At 38.9% G+C, this 23,745-nt stretch overlaps 2 protein-coding genes across 2 annotated transcripts; one reads left to right on the forward strand and one right to left on the reverse strand.

Annotated features, from left to right (window-relative positions):
- The first annotated feature begins 692 nt into the window (after positions 1–692).
- coro6 (coronin 6) lies at positions 693–15,044 on the forward strand. The gene is made up of 11 exons (XM_061055390.1): positions 693–905; positions 4,616–4,815; positions 7,884–8,006; positions 10,965–11,094; positions 11,209–11,387; positions 11,640–11,759; positions 11,876–11,980; positions 12,109–12,254; positions 13,213–13,270; positions 13,603–13,830; positions 14,251–15,044. The coding sequence occupies exons 2-11, from the start codon at positions 4,618–4,620 to the stop codon at positions 14,371–14,373; spliced, it is 1,410 nt and encodes a 469-aa protein (XP_060911373.1). The 5' UTR covers positions 693–905; positions 4,616–4,617; the 3' UTR covers positions 14,374–15,044.
- Positions 15,037–23,410, reverse strand: LOC132988178 (von Willebrand factor A domain-containing protein 7-like). Its single transcript, XM_061055387.1, has 16 exons — positions 23,368–23,410; positions 22,755–22,945; positions 22,399–22,671; positions 22,204–22,297; positions 21,958–22,092; positions 21,023–21,209; positions 20,748–20,923; positions 20,481–20,593; positions 20,273–20,389; positions 19,611–19,817; positions 19,387–19,519; positions 18,795–18,944; positions 18,249–18,341; positions 17,888–18,159; positions 17,445–17,738; positions 15,037–17,060 (listed from the first exon to the last, which is right to left on the reverse strand). Exons 2-16 carry the CDS (start codon positions 22,932–22,934, stop codon positions 16,656–16,658), a joined length of 2,829 nt encoding a protein of 942 aa, XP_060911370.1. The 5' UTR covers positions 22,935–22,945; positions 23,368–23,410; the 3' UTR covers positions 15,037–16,655.
- Between the last annotated feature and the right edge of the window lie 335 nt (positions 23,411–23,745).

The following is a 23,745-nucleotide window of genomic DNA, read 5'->3' on the forward strand; positions in this document are numbered from 1 at the left end:
TGACATAACTTAGCCGTATTCAAAATGACTTAGAAGTCATACTAAGTACAATTTTCTTGCAAATACATTTCAAAATCCACCAATGTTCAGCTGACTTTAATATAAAATAGATGTTTTTAATTGTGTTGTTCAGTAACCAGTTTGATATATTTTATTACATATGAATAATACACTCATAACTACAGCTGTTCTTTCTATATTTAGCAGTGTCAGGTGAACACACTCACCACAAGGTTAACACTCTCCCTTTGTCCTGGTTAATGTAGCTCTAACAGGTTATCTCCATTATATACTTTCTGTGAGGTAACTATTGACACTATTGATGAAAAACAATGACAGCTCTTGCTTGAAATATAAAGGCACATCCCAAATGGCCAGACCAACTGTAAAATCAGATGTAACAAACTTCTGGCTAACAACTACTTTTTTTTCCACTTTGAGATTGCATGTGTTGCAGGAGTGAAGTATCTGAAGGTAGCATCAGGTCACGTGTGTGCGTTTATTGATCTTCTAAACATCCCACTTCCCCTTAATCACATTTCTTCTGTGAGAGGCCACCAGCTGTGATAGTGACCCCACGGAGACGCGCTACCCCCTGTACCAGGCGCGCGTCACGTTTTCCTGCACTGACAGAGCCCGTTCTAAAATAGCCGGCACCCACCCTTCACCCACCCACACACACACCCACACCCTCCCCTCTCCCAGCTCGGCTCAGGTCCTCTCTCTTTCCCTGCCGAGGAGCGTCACGCAGTTGTCCGGTGCGTCTCCCACTCTTGGAAAACGGGTCGGAGGATTACCACCTAAAGGAATAAAAACCAGCAGAAGGAGGAGGAGAACTACGTAAAGGCTATACAACAGATACAGTGAGAGTTCTCCCGGGAAGAGGTCTCTTCCCGAAACCTTAGGTGAGCTGGACTTTTTCTCCTAATACGTGTGTGTGTGTGTGTGTGTGTGTGTGTGTGTGTGTGTGTGTGGGGGGGGGGGGGGTGCTGCAGTGGGTTGAGAGGTGCGTCAACGTCTTCTCTGCACTCAGTGCGCGTCCTCTTGGAAATCTTCATACAGAGTCGGTGTACTGGGATTGAGCACTTTCCTCTCCTGTGCGGACTGACCAGATCTTGAGCTGTGCTTAACAGCTGCGGGTTTCTTAAAGATGAAACCTAACTAACCTCTCCCCACCACCTCCTTACCCCCCCCTGACAGCCTCCTATGTAAATGTGTAAAGGCTGTGCGTAATGGCTCTTTAAATTTACGGTCCGTTCATTAACGATAAAGCGCCATGGAGCGTGTCGACTTCTTTCTGGGACTATTTATGATCAGGGAGGGAGGAGCGCTGGCCCGGGTGGGACAGAGCAGTTTGTCATGTCTATATTAGGAAAGTGGCAGTGTCATTCTTTCGCTCTGTCTCTACTCTCTTGAGTGTGCGCCACCGTGGAGGGCTGTCTCTTTACCCTGAGGCACATTTGAAGGAGTACCTCAAGGCTTTGATGTGTTAGTTCATATACGAAAAGAGAAAAATGTATGTGCGCACATCCAACAAAATACATAGAGGTGCACGACAAGAAATGCTGCACACTGTTCAGCTCCCAATGGCAACCTTTCTCTAAGTTCATACATCAAACAATTTGAAGCTACTATAAGGAAATTTAAGTTGGATATCAAACAGACTAAAATGAATACAAATGACTTTTTATGACCTACAACAGTAAAATAGAATAGAATAGAATAATAGAATTACTTTATTGATCCCAAACTGGGAAATTGGGCGTTACAGCAGCAGGTTATCCAACACACAATATGAGTAAAAAACACAATGTTAGCAAATCTAAACATAATATAATATTAAATTTTAAAAAAAGAGACCATCGGCCACAAGATTGATGATTTGAGGTAACATAGTACTTTTTAAAACTGAAAATGCTGCGGATGGGTGGGTGTCATATGAACTGTCGATCTATGTGCTGCAGAAACAGCAATTTTTTTTTTACATAACAGCAAAGATTATTAATGGTTTAAAACTTTCTAACAAGTTGTATGGCAAAACAGCCTGTGGGTTACAGCTCATGTGAAAGGTATGAAAGCAACGTGGGGCCAGTAAAAGTTTGCTAAGGATCATAATCAAATCCATTTAGTTATATTTTTGAGATTTGTCAGGGCCCCGGAAACACAGGCGTCTGTGAAGGCATTTTTTTACGTTCTAATGGGATATTAAGATGGAAAGGATAAAAGTATTTTTTGTCAAACATCTCAAAAACATCACACACAAAAATTAAGAAAAGGGTTTGAGTCAGCATAACCATTTGAAGCAAAGGGTCAGTCTGTCTCAATGAAGAATTCAAACAATCTCATGGATAAGTTTGTGACTCGGTCACCATAATCAAACAAACACAGATATGGAAGATATTGTGTTCACTCTGAAATGCCCCACAGCTGGCCAGCTTCAGTGGGCTCTGGAATTTAAATCTGTTGATAACAGAGAGCTTCCAGGAAGAAAGAGAGTGCTCCTGCCCTCTCATCAGTCTGTCGGAGCTATGAATCCTCATTAGACTCAGTGTGAGTCTATATCTAGAATGCTCTAGTGTCAACTTTGTCACAAGCCTGATATGCTTGACCCGAGCCTAAATTGTTGTTGTGGTTTTATTTTTATGGGCAGGATCAGTTTTTATGATCGGTTAAACAAGAGGAAGATCTCTGCCACATTTATCAGAAGTCTTTAGGGACTGAAGCAGGCCTACTTCTACATTTAGGCTTTTAGTTTTGGCCTTATGTAAGTCATTGCAATCTTATGTAAGTCATTGCAGTCTAAGACTGCATGTTAGATAAGATGTAAACTTCATATTCTCATAGGGATTGTATCACATATATGCAGTTGCCTCACAATAGCATTGTGTCCGTCATATATTAAGTTCTCCCCCCAGCCTTTTATCTGTCCTGTGTGTCTTAGTGTTTGTCTTTGATGTTCGGCTGTCACATAGTGATTGCTAGGACAAGCAACTATTAATACTAAGACTGATGGTATGGCAGGCACTGTTATAAAATATCTCCTGTGTTTTGGAGGATTACCCACTGGCTGGGTGCCTGGGACAGCCACAGGAAAGAGCCTAAAAATACACGATAATGTTCATTAATCAGAGAATAGCAGGCAAAACTTGGCTTGAATTCCAAACATTTCAAGATGGCCATTCATAATTTCATAGCAGAGGTGTACAGATGTGTCCTAAAATGACCTGTCGCTGTAGAAAGAAGAAAATGAAAAAGTTTCATCAAAAACATTAAATGGGTAAAAGTTGTACTTTCGAATGAATGTTAATTTAATAAGCATTAACCGTCAAATTGATTCAATAGTTTGCATTAAATTATAAATGAAATATGTTAACATATCCTCATACAGTATTTTTTTATTGCTCCCCTTTTATGAACAACAACCAGCAACCTAAGGTAGAAGAAATTTATGTTTCCATCATGTCACTTCTGCCTTCATAAATAGTGTTTTCTGATTTGGGTTCATAGTAGGTAGGCTACATAAATAATAAGCCAGCTAATGAATTAGCCTTGGGTTCAGACTGTTTTATTGTATACATTGATAAAATAGGATTTGCCAACCTGTCACTAATCTCAAGCTCACAGCCTCTCATCCAAACTTGGCAGCCTCGAGCTTCATAAAGCCAATATGGTTACAGCTAAAATGTCAAAGTCAAGACTTAAAAAGGCATTTCACAAACCAATTTGTAAGATCACAGAGACTGTATACAATGTCCAATACAAATATGCTATATTCTTTTATTATTAAGAGTATGACACTTCAGGGGCGCTGGTGGTGCAGTCCTCCAAGCGGGCAGCCCAGGCTCAAATGCAACCTGTGGCTCCTTTCCCGCATGTCATTCCCCACTCTCTCTCTCCATGATTTCAGACTCTATCCACTGTCCTATTTCTCCAATAAAGGCACAAAACACCCAAAAATAAATCTTAACAAAAGAAAAAAAGAGTATGACACTTCAAAACCTTCAGTTAATATTTATTATGTACCATTTTGTCTGTTTGATGAGATATGACAGTAAACATAACCATCTTAAAGCAGTTGTCATAAAATCCTGATTTGTATTAAGAACAATAAATAATACTTTAATGATGTTCTCAATTCTGGCTACCAGAATCCAGTGATGAGGCAAATGTAACTCACAATATGTTCATCTTTTACACAAAATAGTGTGTTGTTGCATCATTCATAGCTGGTTGAGAAAACATTTTTAGTTTTTTTTTTTTGCTTGATGCTTGAGGAAATTGCAGTGAGCAGAAGGCCAGTAAGGAATTCAAACTGAATAAAAGAAATACCAAAGGTGAACAAACTTTTCCTGGCAACTTGAACATAAAAAGTTTGAAAGCACCGTCATTAGTCATCACTGAGTCACTTTGACCTTGAAAACAAATGGTAGCAGTAGCTGCTCAATGAAACACATGAAGTTACAGTTCAGCAAAAAAGTCATTTATATAAACTACCAAGCAAGCGGTCCACACTGCAGAAGTTTTATTTAAGCTTTATTTTGGTTGTTTTTTACATGATACTGAATCTTTCTCATCTTTTATTTGACTTCCTCCTTTCCTTCTTTCCTCTCCTCAGCTATGAGTCGGAGCATCGTGCGGCAGAGCAAGTTTCGCCACGTTTTTGGCCAGACGGTCAAGGCTGAGCAGGGTTACGATGACATTCGTGTTTCCAAGGTTACGTGGGACAGCTCCTTCTGTGCCGTCAACCCAAAGTTCCTGGCAGTCATCATTGAATCCAGCGGAGGAGGAGCATTCCTGGTTCTGCCCATCACTAAGGTCAGTGAGGAAACGTTATGTTTCTGGTTTTTCAGGTAAAACATTGTTACAATAACGATGTTAGAATTATATATAGCAGACATACATCTGACAGGAGGAAACAAAGTCAGGAAGTGCCAACAAACGGCTTCAAGTCCGAACAGAAACAGGTGCACAGGGTGTATAGAATACATTTTTTAAATGAATCATTGTCAACATCCTCAATTTTATCATCATCAATATCATCAACATCATCAGTAGCATCAATATAGTCTATCAGTGATTTTATAAACTACTTGTTCATCAATAACTTTTCTGCACTCTTGTAAAGCACTTTGAACTGCGATTTAATTTGTCTGAAAGGTGCTATAAATAAATATAAATAAAGTCTGATTGATTGAATATCAACAAGTGTTTACCAGGTGCCTTTGGTTGGTTGAGCACAGCAGGCAGAAGTGGGTGAAACCTGGATGAGTTCAGGTGTGTAGGAGCTGTTGTTGTTGCTGTTTCCTCAGCGAGCGACAAGGTTTTTAATTCTGCAAAAAGTCTGAGTTAGTTTTGTAAGACACTGGTGCTGGTTTTAGTTCAGTGTGAAGAGCAGACGATGTAAATACAGACACTTGAGTCATCAATGTATCGGCCACAGGTTCAGCTCCAGGTCTAGGCCCACTGATCGATGTCTACTTCTCTCTCCATACTTGATGCCTCTCTTCAGCTGCCATATCGTTCACATATGCGTGGTCCTCATGACTCCTATCGGCATAAGTCTTTCTTGCAAAACGGGTTGACATTTGTTGTTTGGAAAATAATTTCTCCAAAAATACTTGGTACACAGATTTTCTTTCGTTTTATTTAATTCAAAAATAATTTAGTGTCCATAGTTTGGTCAATGATAAAATATTTGAATAAATGGTGAAATTCAAATGTCTTTATATTGTTTGCTAGCATGTAGCATGCTAACAAACGCTAGCATGAGTTTTAATTGATTTTTATCTTGGGTATAGCAGAAGATATAAAACATATTTCTTACTGTCATAGAGGGGAGTCAAGCAGGACGTGTGCATGTGTGTAGGGGTGTGTGTGTTTGCCCATTCAAGGGTTAAAACTGGCTGCTAACACCATTTGTCAATCACAGTCCAATATTCTGGGAACTGAGATGAAAATTGACTTCATTCAAAAAATATTGCACTTGAAGAAATGTAATAAACTATTGTAATCTGAAACTTGTAAAGTTTTTATTTTTTACATGGTTTTTATATGTAATTATAGTATTACTTATTCCTCAGAGCAGCTGGCTTATAGCAGCTAATATATTTTATTTATTTATTTATTTCAGGAGGGTAACAAGGTCATCACTGCTGCTGCATGCCCAGTCGCTGTAAATAGTGACAAAGGACAAGAGCACAGTTTTTTGGAGACCCAGTTAAATGTGCTGTGGTTCTGCACTGGAGTCACAGTGAACAGACTGATTCTATTAATAAACACCAATGTGCTCTCCATCCTCCATCTCCCCCCTCAGGGTCCCCAAAGTGCCACAAGAAAAACTCCCCTTTCAACGCCTCGTCACCCAGCTATAAATACACTCTCCTGGGGAGTGTGTTTGTGTGCACTAAAACTGATACATGTGTTCACACGATAGAAACAGGGATACATTAAATAACCTGTATGTGACATCATAACATTAGTCTGCTTTATATTGAAATGTCTGATTTTCTGTTTGGTAACAGTACACACTGTTGCTACAAGGTTATTTTAAAGGTATGGTTTGAGATGCAGGTTAGAGGCAGAGATCCATTCAAATAAAGCAGAGGGTGTTGTTAGTCGATTACCATAGTTTCCTATTAGAACCAGACTTAGATACTTAGATCGATAGATAGATACTTTATTGATCCCGAGGGAAATTCAAAGCATCCAGTAGCAGGTTACAAAGACGTACATGACATGAAACATTTGTTACAAATTAACCACTAATATTAAAACTATATTTATATATTAATATTAACTACTATTAATTCTCCAAGTCACAAAAATAACTTGAAATAAAGAGTAAGAGTCAAAATGATATACCTTATAATAAAGTAGACCCTCTTATATATTTATATTTAAGATGAAGTTATATGGCTACATAGAGCGTGGTTACCGCGGCCCACTGACAACTAAAAGGTCCCAGCGTGTTGACAAAACAACACTGTAATGTAAGTTCATCGTTTACAAGAACAAATTAGTCAAAGTAGGAGTTATATATATATATATATTTTGGAATGAATACAAATTTATCTTAACTTATCATCTCAAATTCAATGGACTTTAAATTTGAAGGAAGCCAGAATACTGAATGTTTAAATTGAAAAAAAACATTTTATTTTACATTGAAATGAACATGTTTCCTTAACTGGTTACCTACTCACTAAAGGCTGACTTTAGTGGCTCAGTTGGTAGAGTGGGTCGTCTGTCAACCAAAAGGTCTGGAGTTTGGTCCCTAGCTCCTGCAGCCACATGTCCGATGTGTCCTTGGGCAAGACACTTAACCCGAGTCGCTCCTTTATGAATGTGTATGAATGGGATAAATTACTTCTGATGCTCCCTTTATATAGAGAACTCTGTCATCAGTGAGTGAATGAGTGTGAATGGGTAGGTGTGACATGCGATGTAAAAACGCTTTGAGCAGACAGAAGACTAGATAAGCGCTGTATAAGTACAAGTCCATTTACCATTTACCATAAAGTAAAAAACGTGTTAAGAACCCCAAAAACTATACAACACCTACAAACGTTATTCCTACAGTATTAACATTATTTTTATGGCGAGATCCTGGATAAAATCTGATTTTTAACATTAAGGGAAGTTGGAGGTGAAAGTGGAGGCTCACAGTGTTGCGCTCACCTGCTGGCTCAGCTGACTGAATGTTTTTTGTAAGTTACTGTTTATCCCTGTTTCACATTTAATTAGAGAAACGTTGGCCTGATCTGCAAATCCATTGACAAAAACCCACTAATGTGTATTTTTGTCACAAACATAATACTGTAAGTGATTTTAACATGTTTTTAACATCCACTGTTCTAACTTCATGCTGTGTGTGGATGCTTTAGACAGGTCGTGTGGATAAGAGTTACCCACTCGTGACTGGACACTCTGGACCTGTCCTGGACATCGACTGGTGCCATCATGACGACAACATCCTGGCCAGCTGCTCGGAGGACTGCACTGCTATGGTAATGAGAGAGAGAGAGAGAGTGTGTGTGTGTGTGTGTGTGTGTGTGTGTGTGTGTGTGTGTGTGTGTGTGTGTGTGTGTGTGTGTGTGTGTGTGTGTGTGTGTGTGTGTGTGTGTGTGTGTGTGTGTGTGTGTGTGTGTGTGTGTGTGTGTGTGTGTGTGTGTGTGTGTGTGTGTGTTTGAGGTGGTGTGGTCTGAGTGGGAGACGGAAGTTGCAAATGTATGTGGAGGAGATTGTTTTTGTTGGTGACTCAGCAATCCTTCATAGAGCCGGTCACAGTTCCACCTGCTTGTCTATTAAACAAGTGACATGAATCAGTCCAGGCGTCAGTGTCTACCTGTCTGACTGTTTCTCACTGTCCACCCACATGTTCCTGCTAATGTCTGCCTCTCCATCAATCTGTTCCTCAGATTTTTTTCCCAAAAAGTTGGTTAACATCTGTCATCTGTCTTCCACCAACCTCATCATTGTAACAGGTTTGGTGGCATTGCAGCTCGTTCAAAATAACATGAATGAATACTGTTACCTCTTTATGAGCTTTAAAAAAAAAAAGCAATATAAAGATTGACTGTTTCTGATTTTTGCTTGAGTTCACTGCTGGTGTCAGAGATGTCACTGTCCACAGGTGGTGATAAAAATAAACCCAACCTGAAAGTTCCTGACAGCAGCTTTATCGTATTATTATTATTTTTTTTCATTTTGATATTCAGTGTCCTTTATCACAGCAGAAGACATTCCAGGCAAAACTGAAGGCTGATATATGTTTGTACATACGATATGTAGATAACAGTTTAAATGGACACCATCAGTCTACAGTGATTCATCTGCTCTTCCTGCTTTCAATCACCTCAAACCTACAGGCGATAAAGTCAGTTGTTAAAATCATAAACACCTTAAAAATACATCCACAGGATCACGCTTTATTCAATATACATCAGAATTCTTAACAAAAGCACAAACTGAAGAATAGATGAAGGGATTATTTAGCACTATATTTCAATCTTAAATATAGACCAGTGATATGCTTTAATTGACTCTTTACGGAAGTCAGTCAGCAGCGTGCGTTTGTGTGTGAGCGTGTATGTGTAAACACGCATGTGCTTACAAATGGTTGGTATCTCAAGTGTGTTAGCATGTGCCAACAATTTTTTTCTGTATATCATGACAACGTGCCTATTGATTTAGCATGTATGTGCATCTGTGACAGATTTACCCCCATTTGTTAACAAAGACATGGCAGGAATCTGTGAGCAATCCATTATATCTGTGCCTCTCTGTTGGATGCAGCTGCTGGGACGCTGTTTGAGTGCTGTTGTTGGTGTGTGTGTGTGTGTGTGTGTGTGTGTGTGTGTGTGTGTGTGTGTGTGTGTGTGTGTGTGTGTGTGTGTGTGTGTGTGTGTGTGTGTGTGTGTGTCTGTGTGTGTGTGTGTGTGTGTGTTTTGTTTGTAATGCACACAGGCAGTTGCAGCTGTCCAGAAAGGCCATAACTGTGATGTCATTCTCCTCAGTCCATGGAGAGGGATCATTGTGTCATCAGAAGAGGCTCATTAGTGTGTTTGTGTGGACGTGAGAGTATTTGTGAGTGCAGCAGAGACATAGCTGTCTATGACTGTGTTTGGATCAACATCACCTGCTGTGTATTTAAATGCTTACATGCTTAGACTTTAACAAAAAGGTAGAAATTGTACTCGTATGACTATTGAGAATTGTTTCCTTGGACAGTTCTGTGGGTTTTCTTTTGTTTCACCATGCAAGATGTCATTAAACGAAACATAGGTCATGAAGTAGTACTTGAAAAGGTCATTTGGTCATACTCTTTTTTTCACAAGTAATGTATGTGACATACAGCTATATTGCTACAAAAGTCATGTCTCATACATTGTTTCTGGGAGTTTCTTAAAGAACCAGAGGAGCAGTTTGCGTTTAACATTTTAACATAAAAGTTACACGTTGTCTTCTCAAAGGTTGATCGTTGTTTCTTAGACCTGATGTCTCTAAATTCGACCATTTTAGATATAAATGAAGACAACCCACCAGAAATGAATTCCAGGGTTAGAGAGAGGCTTTGAAACGGTATTCAAAGAAGTCATTAGAAGAAATATAATCAAGCTGTTAAAATGTTTTATTAAATGAATATAAGAATCTATTGTTTTTCAATTGGCTTGTCGTCAGTGTTCTATGCAGGATGGACCTGTTGCCATTATTTCAAATTTTCTGGCTCATCCTATACATGACTGTCAGACAACCCAAAACCTGAAGAAGGTTTAAAAAGAAATATATTCATTGTTGACTGAAAATCACTTTTATTATTACAATTTCAAACATGTAAGAATACACTGACTTTACAAATTATCATAATAGTGTTGCACACAGTTTTAAGAACAAAGGCCTTCTGCACTTTTTCATTAAGCTATGCAAGCGGCCTATTGGAGCTACACTCAGGTTTAGACATCATTTAATGGATGTCATCTGTATTTCACTTGGTTTTTAAAGGTCACATATTTTTAATGTGTTTTTCAACTATTTTAAATAAGTCTCAGCGCTCCCCAAAACATGTCTTCTAAGTTTATTGCCAAAAATCCACTTTGATCCTGTATTTTATCATGCCTATATACCACTCTATTTTAGCTCTGCTCAGATTAGACTGTTTCTGTGTCTGTAGCTTTAAATGTAAACGAGCTGTGTCTGACCACACCCCTCTCTGGACGGGGATGTGGGATGTATACAAAAAAGGTTTTGGTCATTTGCACGATTCATCTTACTTTACTTGTAACAAGCTCCTCAAAGATCTATGGAAAATTTAAATACAGTTATGTTTTATCACCAGTAGGATTATGGGGGGTAAAATGGAATATTGTTGAAATAGTCTAACAATGTTCAGTTATTTTTCACACACTGATTCCTGAACAGACAACATAAGACACAGATATACATGGGCTGCTCTAATTTCTCTCCAGGTGTGGCAGATCCCAGATCACGCATTGACCCGTCCCCTGACTGATCCAGTCGTGGTCCTGGAGGGTCACTCCAAACGTGTTGGCATTGTGAGCTGGCACCCCACCGCACGCAACATCCTACTCACTGCGGGTAGGACTCACCTCCATAGATTATGATCCTTTGAATCTATGTCACAGTAGTGACTATGATTGTCTGCCTAAAGCACACATAAAGATATAACAAATTGTATTTCCCCCCAACCAGGCAGTGATAACCTGATAATAGTCTGGAATGTGGGGACAGGTGAGCCCCTAATTTCCATGGACGACCACCCAGACCTCATCTACAGCATCAGCTGGAACCGAAACGGCAGCTTGTTCTGCACCACCTGCAAGGACCGACGCCTGCGTGTCTGCGACCCCCGCAAAAGGGAGGTGGTTGCGGTGAGTCAGTCGAAAAATATTTATCTGAGAACTTCTACTGCTTACACATGTACAAGTCAGGACCAGGAAAGAGATAAGAGGTAGCCCAACACTTTGTCCAGAGTACAAAGTGTGTGACACAAAACGAAAGCCTCAAAAAACAAATAATGTTTATATAAGGTATAATGATCCCTCAACACCCCCCAAGGGAAAAAACAATGAAAAAGATAGAACAAGCTCTCGTATTGATTGCTTTCCCATGCTGCCCAACAGGAACGTCTTGCTCCACATGAGGGGATCCGGCCAATGAGAGCCATCTTCACCAGAGACGGAAATATTTTCACCACTGGATTCACCAGAATGAGCCAGAGGGAGCTTGGACTCTGGGACCCGGTAACAAACTAACTCACATATACACATGCTGTGTTCCTTCATGACTAATACATGCTTTTTGTATTGCTGAATTACTCAGATTGAAGGAGTTCTTTATGACTTTCTCCTCTCCACAGACAAACTTCGAGGAGCCTATCGCAGTGTTGGAGTTGGACACAAGTAATGGAGTATTGTTACCATATTATGATGCAGATGCAAGCATGGTTTACCTTTGTGGAAAGGTACACATATTATGATTGACTGACTGAAATCATGTTTTTAAATGTACTGTGTTTTCAGATTAATAATGACAATGCCACATTAGTCTTTGACATGTTTAATGTGTTCTTCTGCGTTTGTGTGGATGTAGGGGGACAGCAGTATCCGATACTTTGAGATCACAGATGAGCCACCTTACGTCCACTACCTCAGCACCTTCAGCAGCAAAGAGCCTCAGAGAGGGATGGGCTTCATGCCCAAGAGAGGTGTGGACGTCAGCAAATGTGAGATTGCACGGTAAGATACTGATCATACAGTGAATAAATATAATATTAAAGCAGCGACATCATTTGACAAAGTCATATAAGATGCAACGCGATTGATGGTGAAAGCTTGGGTTTTCAAATGAGTCGGTTAAGTTCTTACCATTTGTCCTCTCCATGGCCATTTTGTGTTTAAGGTTTCCCTAGTTTTAAATATCTTGAATGGTATATTTATAGGCTTAAATGACTAAACCTTACTAAGAACCTTACCTTGTGTACTTTTAAAAACTAAACTTGAAACTTGTGAAATTGGCTAAATCCAGATCTCCACACACACAAACTGAAGCATATCCCGGTAAGTATGAGTGCTTAGTGTATTTCATCAAGTGGATGAGGGCTCTTGTGCAGACCTTTGAACAGCAAATTTGACACTTCCCGTGAGTAAGCAATATGGATATGGTTTTATGGTTTTACACAGAACGTATGAAGGCTTGCTTTTGTTTTTAGTCTAATATTCACAAAGTATTAATTTTTACTTTTATTCTGATGTTTATTAGTTTGCAAAATAAAATAAAAAAGGAATAGAGATACACAGTGTGGGGGAGATGTTTCTTATTGGTATTAGCACATCTAGTTCCAGGCAACATATCATGATTCTGTGTCCCATTACTCTTTTCTTATACCATTTGAAGCACTCACACACTTATGTAATGCACACCTGACATCATTAAAGTCCTTGAGGGTTCAGTGCTTCGGCTTTAAGGTGGACTTTGGGATTGGCCTTACCGTATCATCATTTAACAAGATTTGAAGCAAAACACGTACTTTACTGTATTCATATTGAAGATAAAATCTGAATCGGATTTGTTATCCGTCTTACAGGGCTTCAGGAATCTTTGACAACATGAGAGTTAGAACTGAAAAAGCAACAAAAACAACCAATGGATGTCCCTCCTCTTTTCTGTGTCTCACCTCTTCTCTTCTCCTCTTAGGTTATTTAAGCTCCTTGACAAGAAGTGTGAACCCATCACAATGACAGTTCCCAGAAAAGTAAGCCAAACTTACCATCATACTAAACATGTTTTGATTTTGACGGCTGTGTAAAGTGGATGTAGAGAATTTCCATTCTATGCTACTTCCAAGTTAAATTGGAAAACATTCAGAGATGAATATTTCAATGTCACCTTTTAGTATATATCTCAATAATCCCTGTACTAACTTATGGGAGTCCTCAGAGGACATGCATACATACATGGTATGCTATAACATTGTTTCTTTCATTATCCTTTGAGAAAGACACAAACCCAGGGTAAATATTTTATTACCCTTCCAAATGAACAAATGTGCAGTGCATTCCTAAACATATCCACACCTGTCTGCAGTCGGACCTCTTCCAGGATGACCTGTACCCAGACACAGCAGGGCCTGAGCCCGCCATGGAGCCTGAAGATTGGCTGGACGGTCGGGATGAAGATCCAATCCTAGTGTCCATGAGGGAGGGCTACGTGCCGCCTAAGAGTCGAGAGCTCAAAGTGTCAAAAAAGAACATGCTGGACTCCAGACCCACCACCCGACGCAGCATGTCAACTTTGGAGACCAACAGTCTGCCTGTAAGTTGTTGCATTCATTGTTTCACTTTTGTTACTTTTGCTTGCATGAAATATTCCCTGAAGAAGATTCTACATAAATATATAAATATATATTCTGTCTAGCTTTATGCTGCTCATTTTCAATTAAAATTTGAAGCCATTGCAGTTTAGAATCTGTTATGACAAAGGTCTGTACCTGTTGAACACATTTCTGTTTATCTCTCTTCCTCTTGTACCTGCCAAAAACTTTTTTTTCCAAAGCTCCCTTCTTTATTTTGGTTTATTTTTCCTACTTGCTGTCCTTGACCTATTTTTCCCCTTTCTATTTTTCTTTATTCTTAAATGTTCCCTTCCCTCCCCTCCTGTCACTGTCCTTTTTCTTTTCCTATTCTGTTTTCCCTTTTCCTCCTCTCCTCTCTTCTCCTCCCTCATCCTGTCCAGCCTCAGTTGCTTGAGAGGTTGTTGGAGGAGATTCAGAATCTGAAGGCCACAGTTTTGTCCCAGGAGAAGAGAATCTGTGACTTGGAGGATAAACTTTCCCAGTACACCAATGGCACTGACTGATGAACATGAAACACGGCAGATTTCAGAATAACTATTATAATTCAGACACACAGTTCCCTCCAATTCACAGTGTTGCCCTTTAAAGGTACCATGGTGCAAGAATATGAATGTGGACAATGTAAATGCAAGTTGACAGTCCAACAGATTCGATCCAATTAATTTATTATAAGTGTATCATTACATAATCCACATTCCAATTTAAACAAAATGTACCTTTAATGCTTTGGCAAAAAATAAGAAAGACATTATATAGTCGCGCCTTTACATAGGTTTGTAAAGATTGAGAAGAGTGCAAAGTCTAAGTTAGAGGGACATATGTATGTTGGTTTAAAGTCCTGAAGAAAGTCAAAAACCTTTTTTTAATTACCCCATCCTTTAAGTATACAAACATATGGTCATCCTAAACCTCATATTACTACACACATGCTATACTGGAAATATACACACCAGAAAAGCACACATCTCAACACTTAAATTTGCTTGGTCCTCAGGCAAATCATTGACCTGTTTATTTGAATAAATCTTGCTGAAAGCTTTTCAAAATGTAAATAGTGAAAGAGGAAACAGGAGAGAAATTGAAGAACTGTAGCAAAATGTGAAAAGAAAAAAAAGTTTTGTGTTCTGTAAAGGGCTATGCATTAGACACATAATGACAACAATAAAAACAGTTTTTTTTTTTTTAAATGTCTTCATTTTCTGTCTGCCGACACACCAGCCCATATCCTGATAGATATATCAACCAACACCTAGAGGTGCTTGGTGGCAAGCTGGTCTTTGGACTATTACAATCAGTACATGTCCATGTGCATGTGGGGAACCTAAGATGAGCTTGTTGAAGGTCTGGATCACAATGTATACATCCGAAGTAAAGCAGCAACAGTCTTTACATAAACAGAAAGAAATACATTAACTCAAAAAATAACACAAAGGGCATCAGACTGCCTCCATTCATTTTTCATTTTAGAAAAATTAAAGCTGTTACCACTTTAGCTTAGCAGCCACACAAATGTAAAGCTGCATTAATCCGTTTTGGCCACCAGGGGGCAGACGAAATCCCAAACAATGTGAGACAAAACATCATGCCACATACCCGAGAAACACAATGAAAATTATTTATCTTACAACTTTTGTAGAACTGGCACAAATCCTGTCAAAGTTTACTACCTGTAAATAGCATTTAGTAGTGGCATCCTTTCTTTCAGACTGTAAAGCTATCTAATGTTACATTCACACATTTTCATTTTTAAATAGAAATTAGATTTTAGTCCAATTATGAACAATCCTGAGTTTAATCCTGACAATAAAAATAGCTAAATAAAAAATGTTTTGCCTATTTTATATTTATACATTTATGTCATCTTTTTTTTAGGTTTTTGAGTAAGTGTTTTTTTAAAACTTAAAAGGTTCGCTGATATATAATAAACATACTTTTATTTCACATTTTAACTAAAAATAAACTAAATATGTTAAAATCTAATAAATAGATTCAAAGCATAAATGTGAAAATATCTTTCAACAATCAGGAATGTATCCTGTGTTTCTGGCAATAAAGCAAGGAAAGCTTTTAAAAGACATTCTCTCAACAATTATCTTTGTATCGCCTCATGTAAGTTCTCATTTAAGTTCTCCTCAGCCCCAAACTAATGCATGTGTAATCTCTTTGGCTCTCACACTCCTTCAGGCAGGCAGGGTTTTACATTTACTTAAAACAAAAGCAAACAGCACTCTCTGCTGGTTGTGATATAGTTTTTTTTGTCTTATCTATTTGAATTGTCCCTAATTTTTAAGGATTTTTAATTGTATTTCAAGGTTATCGTTACATCCTTAGCTGAATCATATAATCTAACTTGACAACAGGTCGACTTTGCATTTGGAAAGCTCAGGAGTTGTGAAGTTAAGCGGAAGTTTATCACATCAATGTCATAAGGAGAAGAGCCTATCCATCTGCAGATATTGAATCTATTAATCAATCTTGGACAGAAGCACAGAATTACAACCTGGCCTTTGAGCTAATGTCATGTCTTGTTGGGCAACTGTGGCATAGGTGAGTGGTTAATAAATCTTCCCTTAAATAGTGGAAACCTACAAATTGGTTAATAAAGGCAGTGAACCACTGAGCATGGAGTAATTGCATTTTTTTTTAATGAAAAGCTACTAATACTCTGAGTTGTGGTCGTGTACATACAGGTAACATTTTTCAAATAACTACATACTCAACTGATTGTATGTAACATTGTTAACTACAAACATATTGATACAGCTTTTGCATCTTTGACATGTTGTCAATAGAAGCCACGTTCTGTCAGTATAAGAGCACCTACCACTATGCTCAAGCAAAGAAGTGTGGACTGTGTGACTCTGGTGGACATGGAGAACGCAGCTGGTGAGCTTTCCCTAGAACTGTAGTAACATGTCCCCACATTACCGATGTTATCTGCCACCAGCAGCTCCATATCAGGCGAACAGCAAGACGAACTGTAGAACACCATCGTTACATTCTCATTGTCAGCAGCAGGGTTGGTGATGATGGTCCCGTTTCCAATCCTGAGACGAACATGGTTGACACCTGTTCCCTGTGCTCCATCATCCACCCGAACAAAGAGCGTCCAGGTCGATAAGCTGCAATTATCAGAGCAGTTGGACTGTAGGGTGAGTAACTCACACTGTGGCTGAGTGAAATCTGTGATCTATGACACAGAAAGAGTGGATTCAGTCAGACAAAAAGTTATGAAAATTAAAGGTACAGAAATGAAGAAATCACTGTTTCCTTTTCAATACCTCTTCTTAAGTATTGGACGAAACAGGATACCTCTCCAATCCCCATGATATATTTATATACAGTATATATATACACACTCTCTACTAGCATCCAACAGTTTTTCTATACGAAATTTCCTGAAAATATGGATTTTTAGGGTAAAAAAAATAACAATAGAAAGAATAACTTTCAAGTGCTACTGAGACTGATATTGGTTTCTGAACAATTCATATATCCTAGGAAGAAACTTCCTAGGCAATAACAAGCCCGGGAAACATGAAGTTGTAAAATTATTCCTCAGTGAGAATATTACCGGGTTAATGACAGTGAAACGCAGCATCACATAGTTCATGTCTTCGCCTCTGGGAGCCTCAACCTCAATGGTCAGAGTGACATCAGTGCCAGATGGGGTGTTACGAGGTGCAGAGAGGGTCACTGTACCATTCACAGTGTCTCCAGTTTTCAGAGATAAACTGGTTGGAAAAGTTGAAGAAAAACGTCGGCTGTTGGTTGCTCTGACTGTGAAATTTCCCCCTCTTGAATGGGTGGTCACAGAGAAGGGCAAAGAGAACACTTGTGTTGGTACTAAGATGCTGGTAGAATCAGCCTAACGACAGAGGGAAACAGGCAAGAATCAGTATTCTCCTTGATTGAGCCAAGAAACTGTTTAAAAGTAGACAAGACTTATATTTGCTTCATAGCCTCTGATTTTGTTCTGTTTTTCTGACACTGTAATGGTCCAGGATATTTACTCACAGTAATAGTCAAACTGGAAGATCTGAAGTTAGTGGGTGTCTGCCTTTGGAAGAATATTGAAGCTCCGTTGTTAAAACTGTCATCGCGCCCCATCAACCTCACCACAAACTCAAAGGATGGTATCCTGTCAAAATGAACTAGAAAGTTTCCACTCCCCTGTGGATCCACAACTCCTTTAATCTCCTCTGATCCCCATGATTCGACCAGAGCTACTTCTGTCACTGTGGCAGTGGTGCTCCCAGTTAAAGACACCAACAAGCTACCATTGACACCTGAAAAGAAAAAGAAAATAATCTGGTTTGATGATGTGGAGATACATCTGGATATCATCAGCATATTACATTGTTTCACTTTTCTTTACCAGCTCTTGGGCGGCTGTCAAGTACATCAAATCCTTCAAAGGTCCCCTGCGATTCCTCCACAAAGTCAAACAGGAAGTCAATGGGACTCTGACCTGCAAGTAAAAAAATGAATCAAGGCTAAACTAACAAGCTACACAATGTTTCCCTTCCTGCTTTTACCTACTAGTGTCCTATTTTTTCACCTTATTTAAATAGAGAAATTTGCTTAAAACATTCAAACGGCCTTATTAGTGTTTAATTGTAGCTGGCATTACAGAGAATATTGTTTGTAGCTTTTCCACACAACACTTCAAAGGTTTATGTCAGACCTTTCTCTTTGCATAGCTCAGGAGATAGTTCTATCAAACTACTGATAGATTGTCTGCATTATTCCCGATGTCCTGTGATTGAAGATTTTATCAGACCAATCAGTGGTCTGCAGAGTTTTCACATTCATCCAAACCAAAGAGAGAAATGTTCACTTGAAAGTGTCAGTTTTGCAAGTGATAAGACTTAAATTGGCTCAAAGACACAAGTATTATTTTTTCATAAATGGAGGGTCTCACCTATAACCTTCAGAGTGTAGGGATGAATTGACACCATTTTAATTTCCCATAATCCAGTTTTGTTTTGCAGCTGCAGAGTCTGCAGGTTTCCTGCTGATCGGGAAGATGTGATCAATGATCCTGTTGTGTCCGTGCTTTGCTGAGATTCACCTTCAAAAACAAAAAACAAATATGAATCACACTTCTACACAGGAAGCTTTTATCCCATTGTTTGGAAGTAAAAATAATGCTTGAATCTATTATTGGTAGTTATATTATCAATTTGTGTTCTGATCAAGTCAAGTTTATCTATAAAACACATTTAAAACTTGCGTTGACCAAAGTACTGTACAACCAAGAGAAACTATCAAATTGCCCTAAGAGACATAGAGTGTCCACAAACAAAGATACTGCATAAAATGAAACATGAAAAATAAAACAACAATAAAGATTGAAAACCATAAACAGAATGATTATAACAGATACGCTTTTGAATCCTGTAGCAAATAAAAATATCCTTATGGATTTAATTTCTCCAGTACACGTAGAATAAATATTTGTGTTTGTGTCATCTGTGTCAAGAAAGGGTTTATTAGTTTAAAAGTGGTGTTACCTGTGGGGCTAATGAGAGTGAAAGTGACAGAGCGGCCAGTGATGTAAACTGTCAGGTTTATTATTGTCTCATCAACTATGAAAGGGAAATCGTCGTCATTGCCCGGGTTTCTTGCGGACTGCAGAAGAGTCACCTGAAAGATTGCATTAAACAGATGGTACAGCTAAAGTATTTAAAGCGACAACACTTACCGGTACTAGTCATAAAAATATCTGTGCTATTACCACGGAGGAGTTTAAAGTGTCCGAGATGATGCTGATGGCCACAGGGAGCTCACTATTTGTGACCTCAGCAGTCTGACCTCCTGAAGCCTGAGACAGCTCCCTGTACAGCTGAGTGTCTTCTGCTGATATCCTGCTTTGCTTTTGCTGGCTGTCGTCACGCCGTCTCCTACGATTGGTCAATGTTGAGCCAGAAATCATGACATTTATCTGGACAGAAAAAAAGACCATGTAAACTAAACAAAAAAAGTTCAGTAGACTTTTTGCTAATTATTCTTCTACTCAAAGACAATACATTACAACTAGCTGTTAGCAGCTCTTCTTGCAATGGTTTAGGGCAGCAACTCAGTATTTTTGCTGTTTACATTTTCCTCTGTTTATTGATAAATTAACGTGTCAGCAAATGACAAAAAAAAAGTAAATCCATACCCAGAAAAACATAAATTTAACATCATAGAAAATGTAAAAAAACAGCAAAACTCTCAATTGTGAAAGCTGGATGTAGACAGGTTCGATTTTTTTTTTTTTACTTATCTAGAACATCAGCTAATGTCTCAAACAAGTATTTTGTGCAACTCTTGATCAACAGTATGGCCTTTGGCCAGGTTCATAAAAACCAAAATGACTCAGCTAAGTGTTCCTGAAATATACTCTCAGACTCTTACCACAGTTTGTGTTCGCTCTATGAGCGCTATCACTGTGTTTTTCAGGTGTTTGTCTTTAGCAGGAGCATCAGTGAAGAGGAAGATCTCTGAGTTTGAAGGAGCTCCACTCAAAGCCAGCTACATGAGCACAAGAGAGAATGGAATGATGTTCACACATTAATAATCTTTATGGATGAAGTTTTTGAAGATTTAAATGTCACCAGAGTACCTGAAGTCCTGACAGACTTAGTTCCTCTTCATCTCCTCCACCAGTAATGGATAGTGAGTCAATGACAGTGTTGATGACTTTAGGGTCAGTAGTCTTTATCAGAGGCCCAAATTCTGGATTTCATTTGGAGACAGGAAGGGGCACGTTTTATAAAGCCAATGTTTTTTTTATAAATATTTTCCAAATTAGGGTAACACTTGAAAATCTACTGACAAAAAACAGACAAAGAGGTCCTTTGACATGCCTATGGTGTCCAAAAGATCCTACCTGGGTCACTGAAAGGTACCAGAATGTAAGCTGCAGGTTCATTCTCTGTTCTCTCTTCACTGTTGATTATAAATGAGATGACGTTCCTCACTGCTTCTATGTCATCACTCATGCTCTTAGTGGTGTCAATCACAAAACAAAGAGCTTTACTGGATCCTTTAGAGAGTCCCAACATCCTGAGAGATGTAGAGAGATGAATTAAAACATAGGCAACACCTCCTTGCCTTTAGCTTCATCTACAACACTAACTCAGACATGCAGAACATGTTTCTCACTGTAGGAAGGCTCTGTCTCCAGCAGCCTTTCGAATGTCCTCCAGCAGTGCACTGGTTGCAGCGATGGCCATGTTGGCTGCCTCAGTGTGGAGGTGTCCATGGCTGGATCCAAACGTGTCTTTGTTGATCCCACCTATAGGATCAATGATGCTGGTTTGATCCACTGCTCCTCCATGGCTGCATTTTCCTTTGAATTAAAAGACATGACAGAAAGATGGTAAGTGCATCTGAGGAACATTTGAATGATTAATATTAGCTTCTTTTTTTACAGCCCATCAATTTTTTTTTTTTACAATTTGTAGGAATTAGTTCAAGTTTAAACTTTCTTTTTGTTATGACAATGTGAAAAAACAACAGTTGACAACCATAATGACATACTACACTCAAAACAGTCGTCCTGGGTTTGACGCAGACCCTTGTCCTCTTTTCCTGCATATATCTTTCCCCACTCTCTCCCCCCTACTCGGTTCTTTCTACAAAAAAAATGAAGTCACAAAGAGATGTCAGAGTTAAGCGGCTGCACACGGAGGAGCATCCCGAGTAGTTTGGATGCTCAGGAATTGAACTTGCACCTCTCCAGCAACAACTCCCCATTTTCATTGTTGGAAATTGTGTCCCGAGCCAAGGTACTACGGACTGAGCTGATAGTTGTCATTCTCTCAACTTTGAGAAAGATACCAAAATATTTGTCTGTTGAGAAAAGCGCCAGCACATCGACTGATGAAAAGATTTTACAACCTTTATGTATTGGTCACATTAACGACCTTACCTTAGAACATTGAGTTCACACCACAGAGGAGCCTCCGACCACAGGCTGGATTCAAAGATTCTTAGTTAAGATAATGGGTCAGTAACTGTCAAATACACATCTATTAGTGTAAACATCAGGTAAGAATATATCTAACTTTGCAGTAGTGTTTGAGATGAATCATCACCTTTAGGTTTGGTTGAGGTCAAAGGTACCACACCAAAGTATCCAGAGGTCAAGATATTATTCTCTATGATATCCTCTAAGATGTTGTTCCTGCAGTCGTCTCCGTCACAGCTGCGACACGTCGCCCTGCTTTCATCTGTAAACATGGGGACATATTAAGGATGTTTTCTTATGTTGAATAGCTTGGCTACATAAACAGAATTCCTCATCTGCTGCTATTTTTAATCACATCATACTATCTCTTTACCTGCTATGTTGCCAATGCTGACACCTGATTGGAGCAGATTAGAGTTTGGGAATTTGTTCCCTAGCTCCACCCAGTTGCTGTGACTGTAAAAGTCCTTAAAGTAGAGAAAAGACGACGAAGGTTGATAATCCATCTTTGCCTATTTACATCAGTAAAAACAGCATTAATAATGGTTTTAGTCATTGTTGTAAATACTTGCAAAGGATGACAAATCTCTCCCAGTTTTTGTCTCGCTGCCTCATAATTTTCCTGCACGTTGCTTGCTTTTATGGCCTCTACCCCCTCACTGATGATGTTCCTTCCTTGACCAAACATTTCTTCATCAAAGTGGAAGCTGGCATTTAGAGCATGACGGAGGTCGACTCGTATATTCCTCAGGATGATAAATCTGATGGCCTTGCGGAAACTCTTGGAGGATTTTGGTGCTCCACAGACTACAGCAACACCCTCTGCAGAGAAAGGCTTTAACTAAAACCACAAAAACAATATCAGAAGAGATATACTCTACTAATCCAAGCTTTACATTAACAATAACTGAAGTGAATTCTTACTGGAAAAGTGAAGTCTGCCCCCTCAGCTGCAGCCAGATCGTGGCACACCTGCACTGTGACATTTAAAATGGCTCTCTCTGTGATTTCCAGGTGATTCAGAGAGTCTCCAGGTAATATCCCGAAGCCCTGAGTCCTAGTATCCAGGATCAGGAGGCTTAACAAACCCAGCCACAGAGACATCACTCCTCAATCTGTCAAATAGTTTGAGGAAGACAGAAACCCATTTCTGGAACACTAGCTTCCTTCAGAGGTTCAGCATTTAGCACACATTATCATTTATCAGTCTTGCAGCGTATTATTTCATTCTTAATAAGTCCTGATATGATCTGAATAATCAGGTTATAGTCAACGGTTTAGTCTTTGTTTGAGAAAGCCCGGTTTTAATGGATATACTGTATATGAACGTATTACTTGTAAGATTTTACTTTGCAAAAGTATACAAGCTTTTCACTTCAACTCTACAAACAAAACAAACATCATTTGATTGCTGTGGAACTACTTACAAAACTTGGTTTTATTTTTCAAAAGATTTAACTTTGTTTAACATCAAATACTAATCAGGCATCTATCGTTCAGGCTTTACTTATAATCATGATTTGAAAGTGTACAGTACCTCTGGTCTTGGCGCTGTCAGTGCACTGCATCCTTATTTTGGCAACATACGTTTTAAAGAGCACAACTGCAGGGTGGGGTCATGAAGGACAAGTTACACCTGTTTTGTTGCAATGATCTTCTATCATAGAAACAATCATGTTGGCAGCGAGTTCATGTATTTATTTTGTCTTTCTAGATGCTTCGATAAACTTTCTATACATGACGGATGTGAACAGTAATATTGGAGTCTGGTGAGTTTTAACCTTTAAAATAGCTTGACTTTGCTAAGACTGAATTGATTGGACATCATTTATGACATCTTTTAACAGAATTGAAAGTCAAGAAAGAGGAGTAAAGTAAACAAACAAAAGAATAGGATACATCCTCATTTTCTCTT

This window comes from Labrus mixtus, chromosome 14, assembly GCF_963584025.1.
Source record: "Labrus mixtus chromosome 14, fLabMix1.1, whole genome shotgun sequence".
Taxonomy (NCBI): Eukaryota; Metazoa; Chordata; class Actinopteri; order Labriformes; family Labridae; genus Labrus; species Labrus mixtus.

Excerpts from the sequence above, each read along its gene's own strand:
- coro6 (XM_061055390.1), top strand. The coding sequence starts at position 4,618 with ATGAGTCGGAGCATCGTGCGGCAGAGCAAGTTTCGCCACGTTTTTGGC. Across the intron at positions 4,816-7,883 it reads TGGTTCTGCCCATCACTAAG|ACAGGTCGTGTGGATAAGAG; the intron begins GTCAGTGAGGAA and ends TGGATGCTTTAG. Across the intron at positions 12,255-13,212 it reads AGCAAATGTGAGATTGCACG|GTTATTTAAGCTCCTTGACA; the intron begins GTAAGATACTGA and ends TTCTCCTCTTAG.
- LOC132988178 (XM_061055387.1), bottom strand. The coding sequence starts at position 22,934 with ATGTCTCTGTGGCTGGGTTTGTTAAGCCTCCTGATCCTGGATACTAGG. Across the intron at positions 22,672-22,754 it reads GGGCAGACTTCACTTTTCCA|TTAAAGCCTTTCTCTGCAGA; the intron begins GTAAGAATTCAC and ends TTGTGGTTTTAG. Across the intron at positions 21,210-21,957 it reads GACCTCAACCAAACCTAAAG|GAAAATGCAGCCATGGAGGA; the intron begins GTGATGATTCAT and ends TTTAATTCAAAG.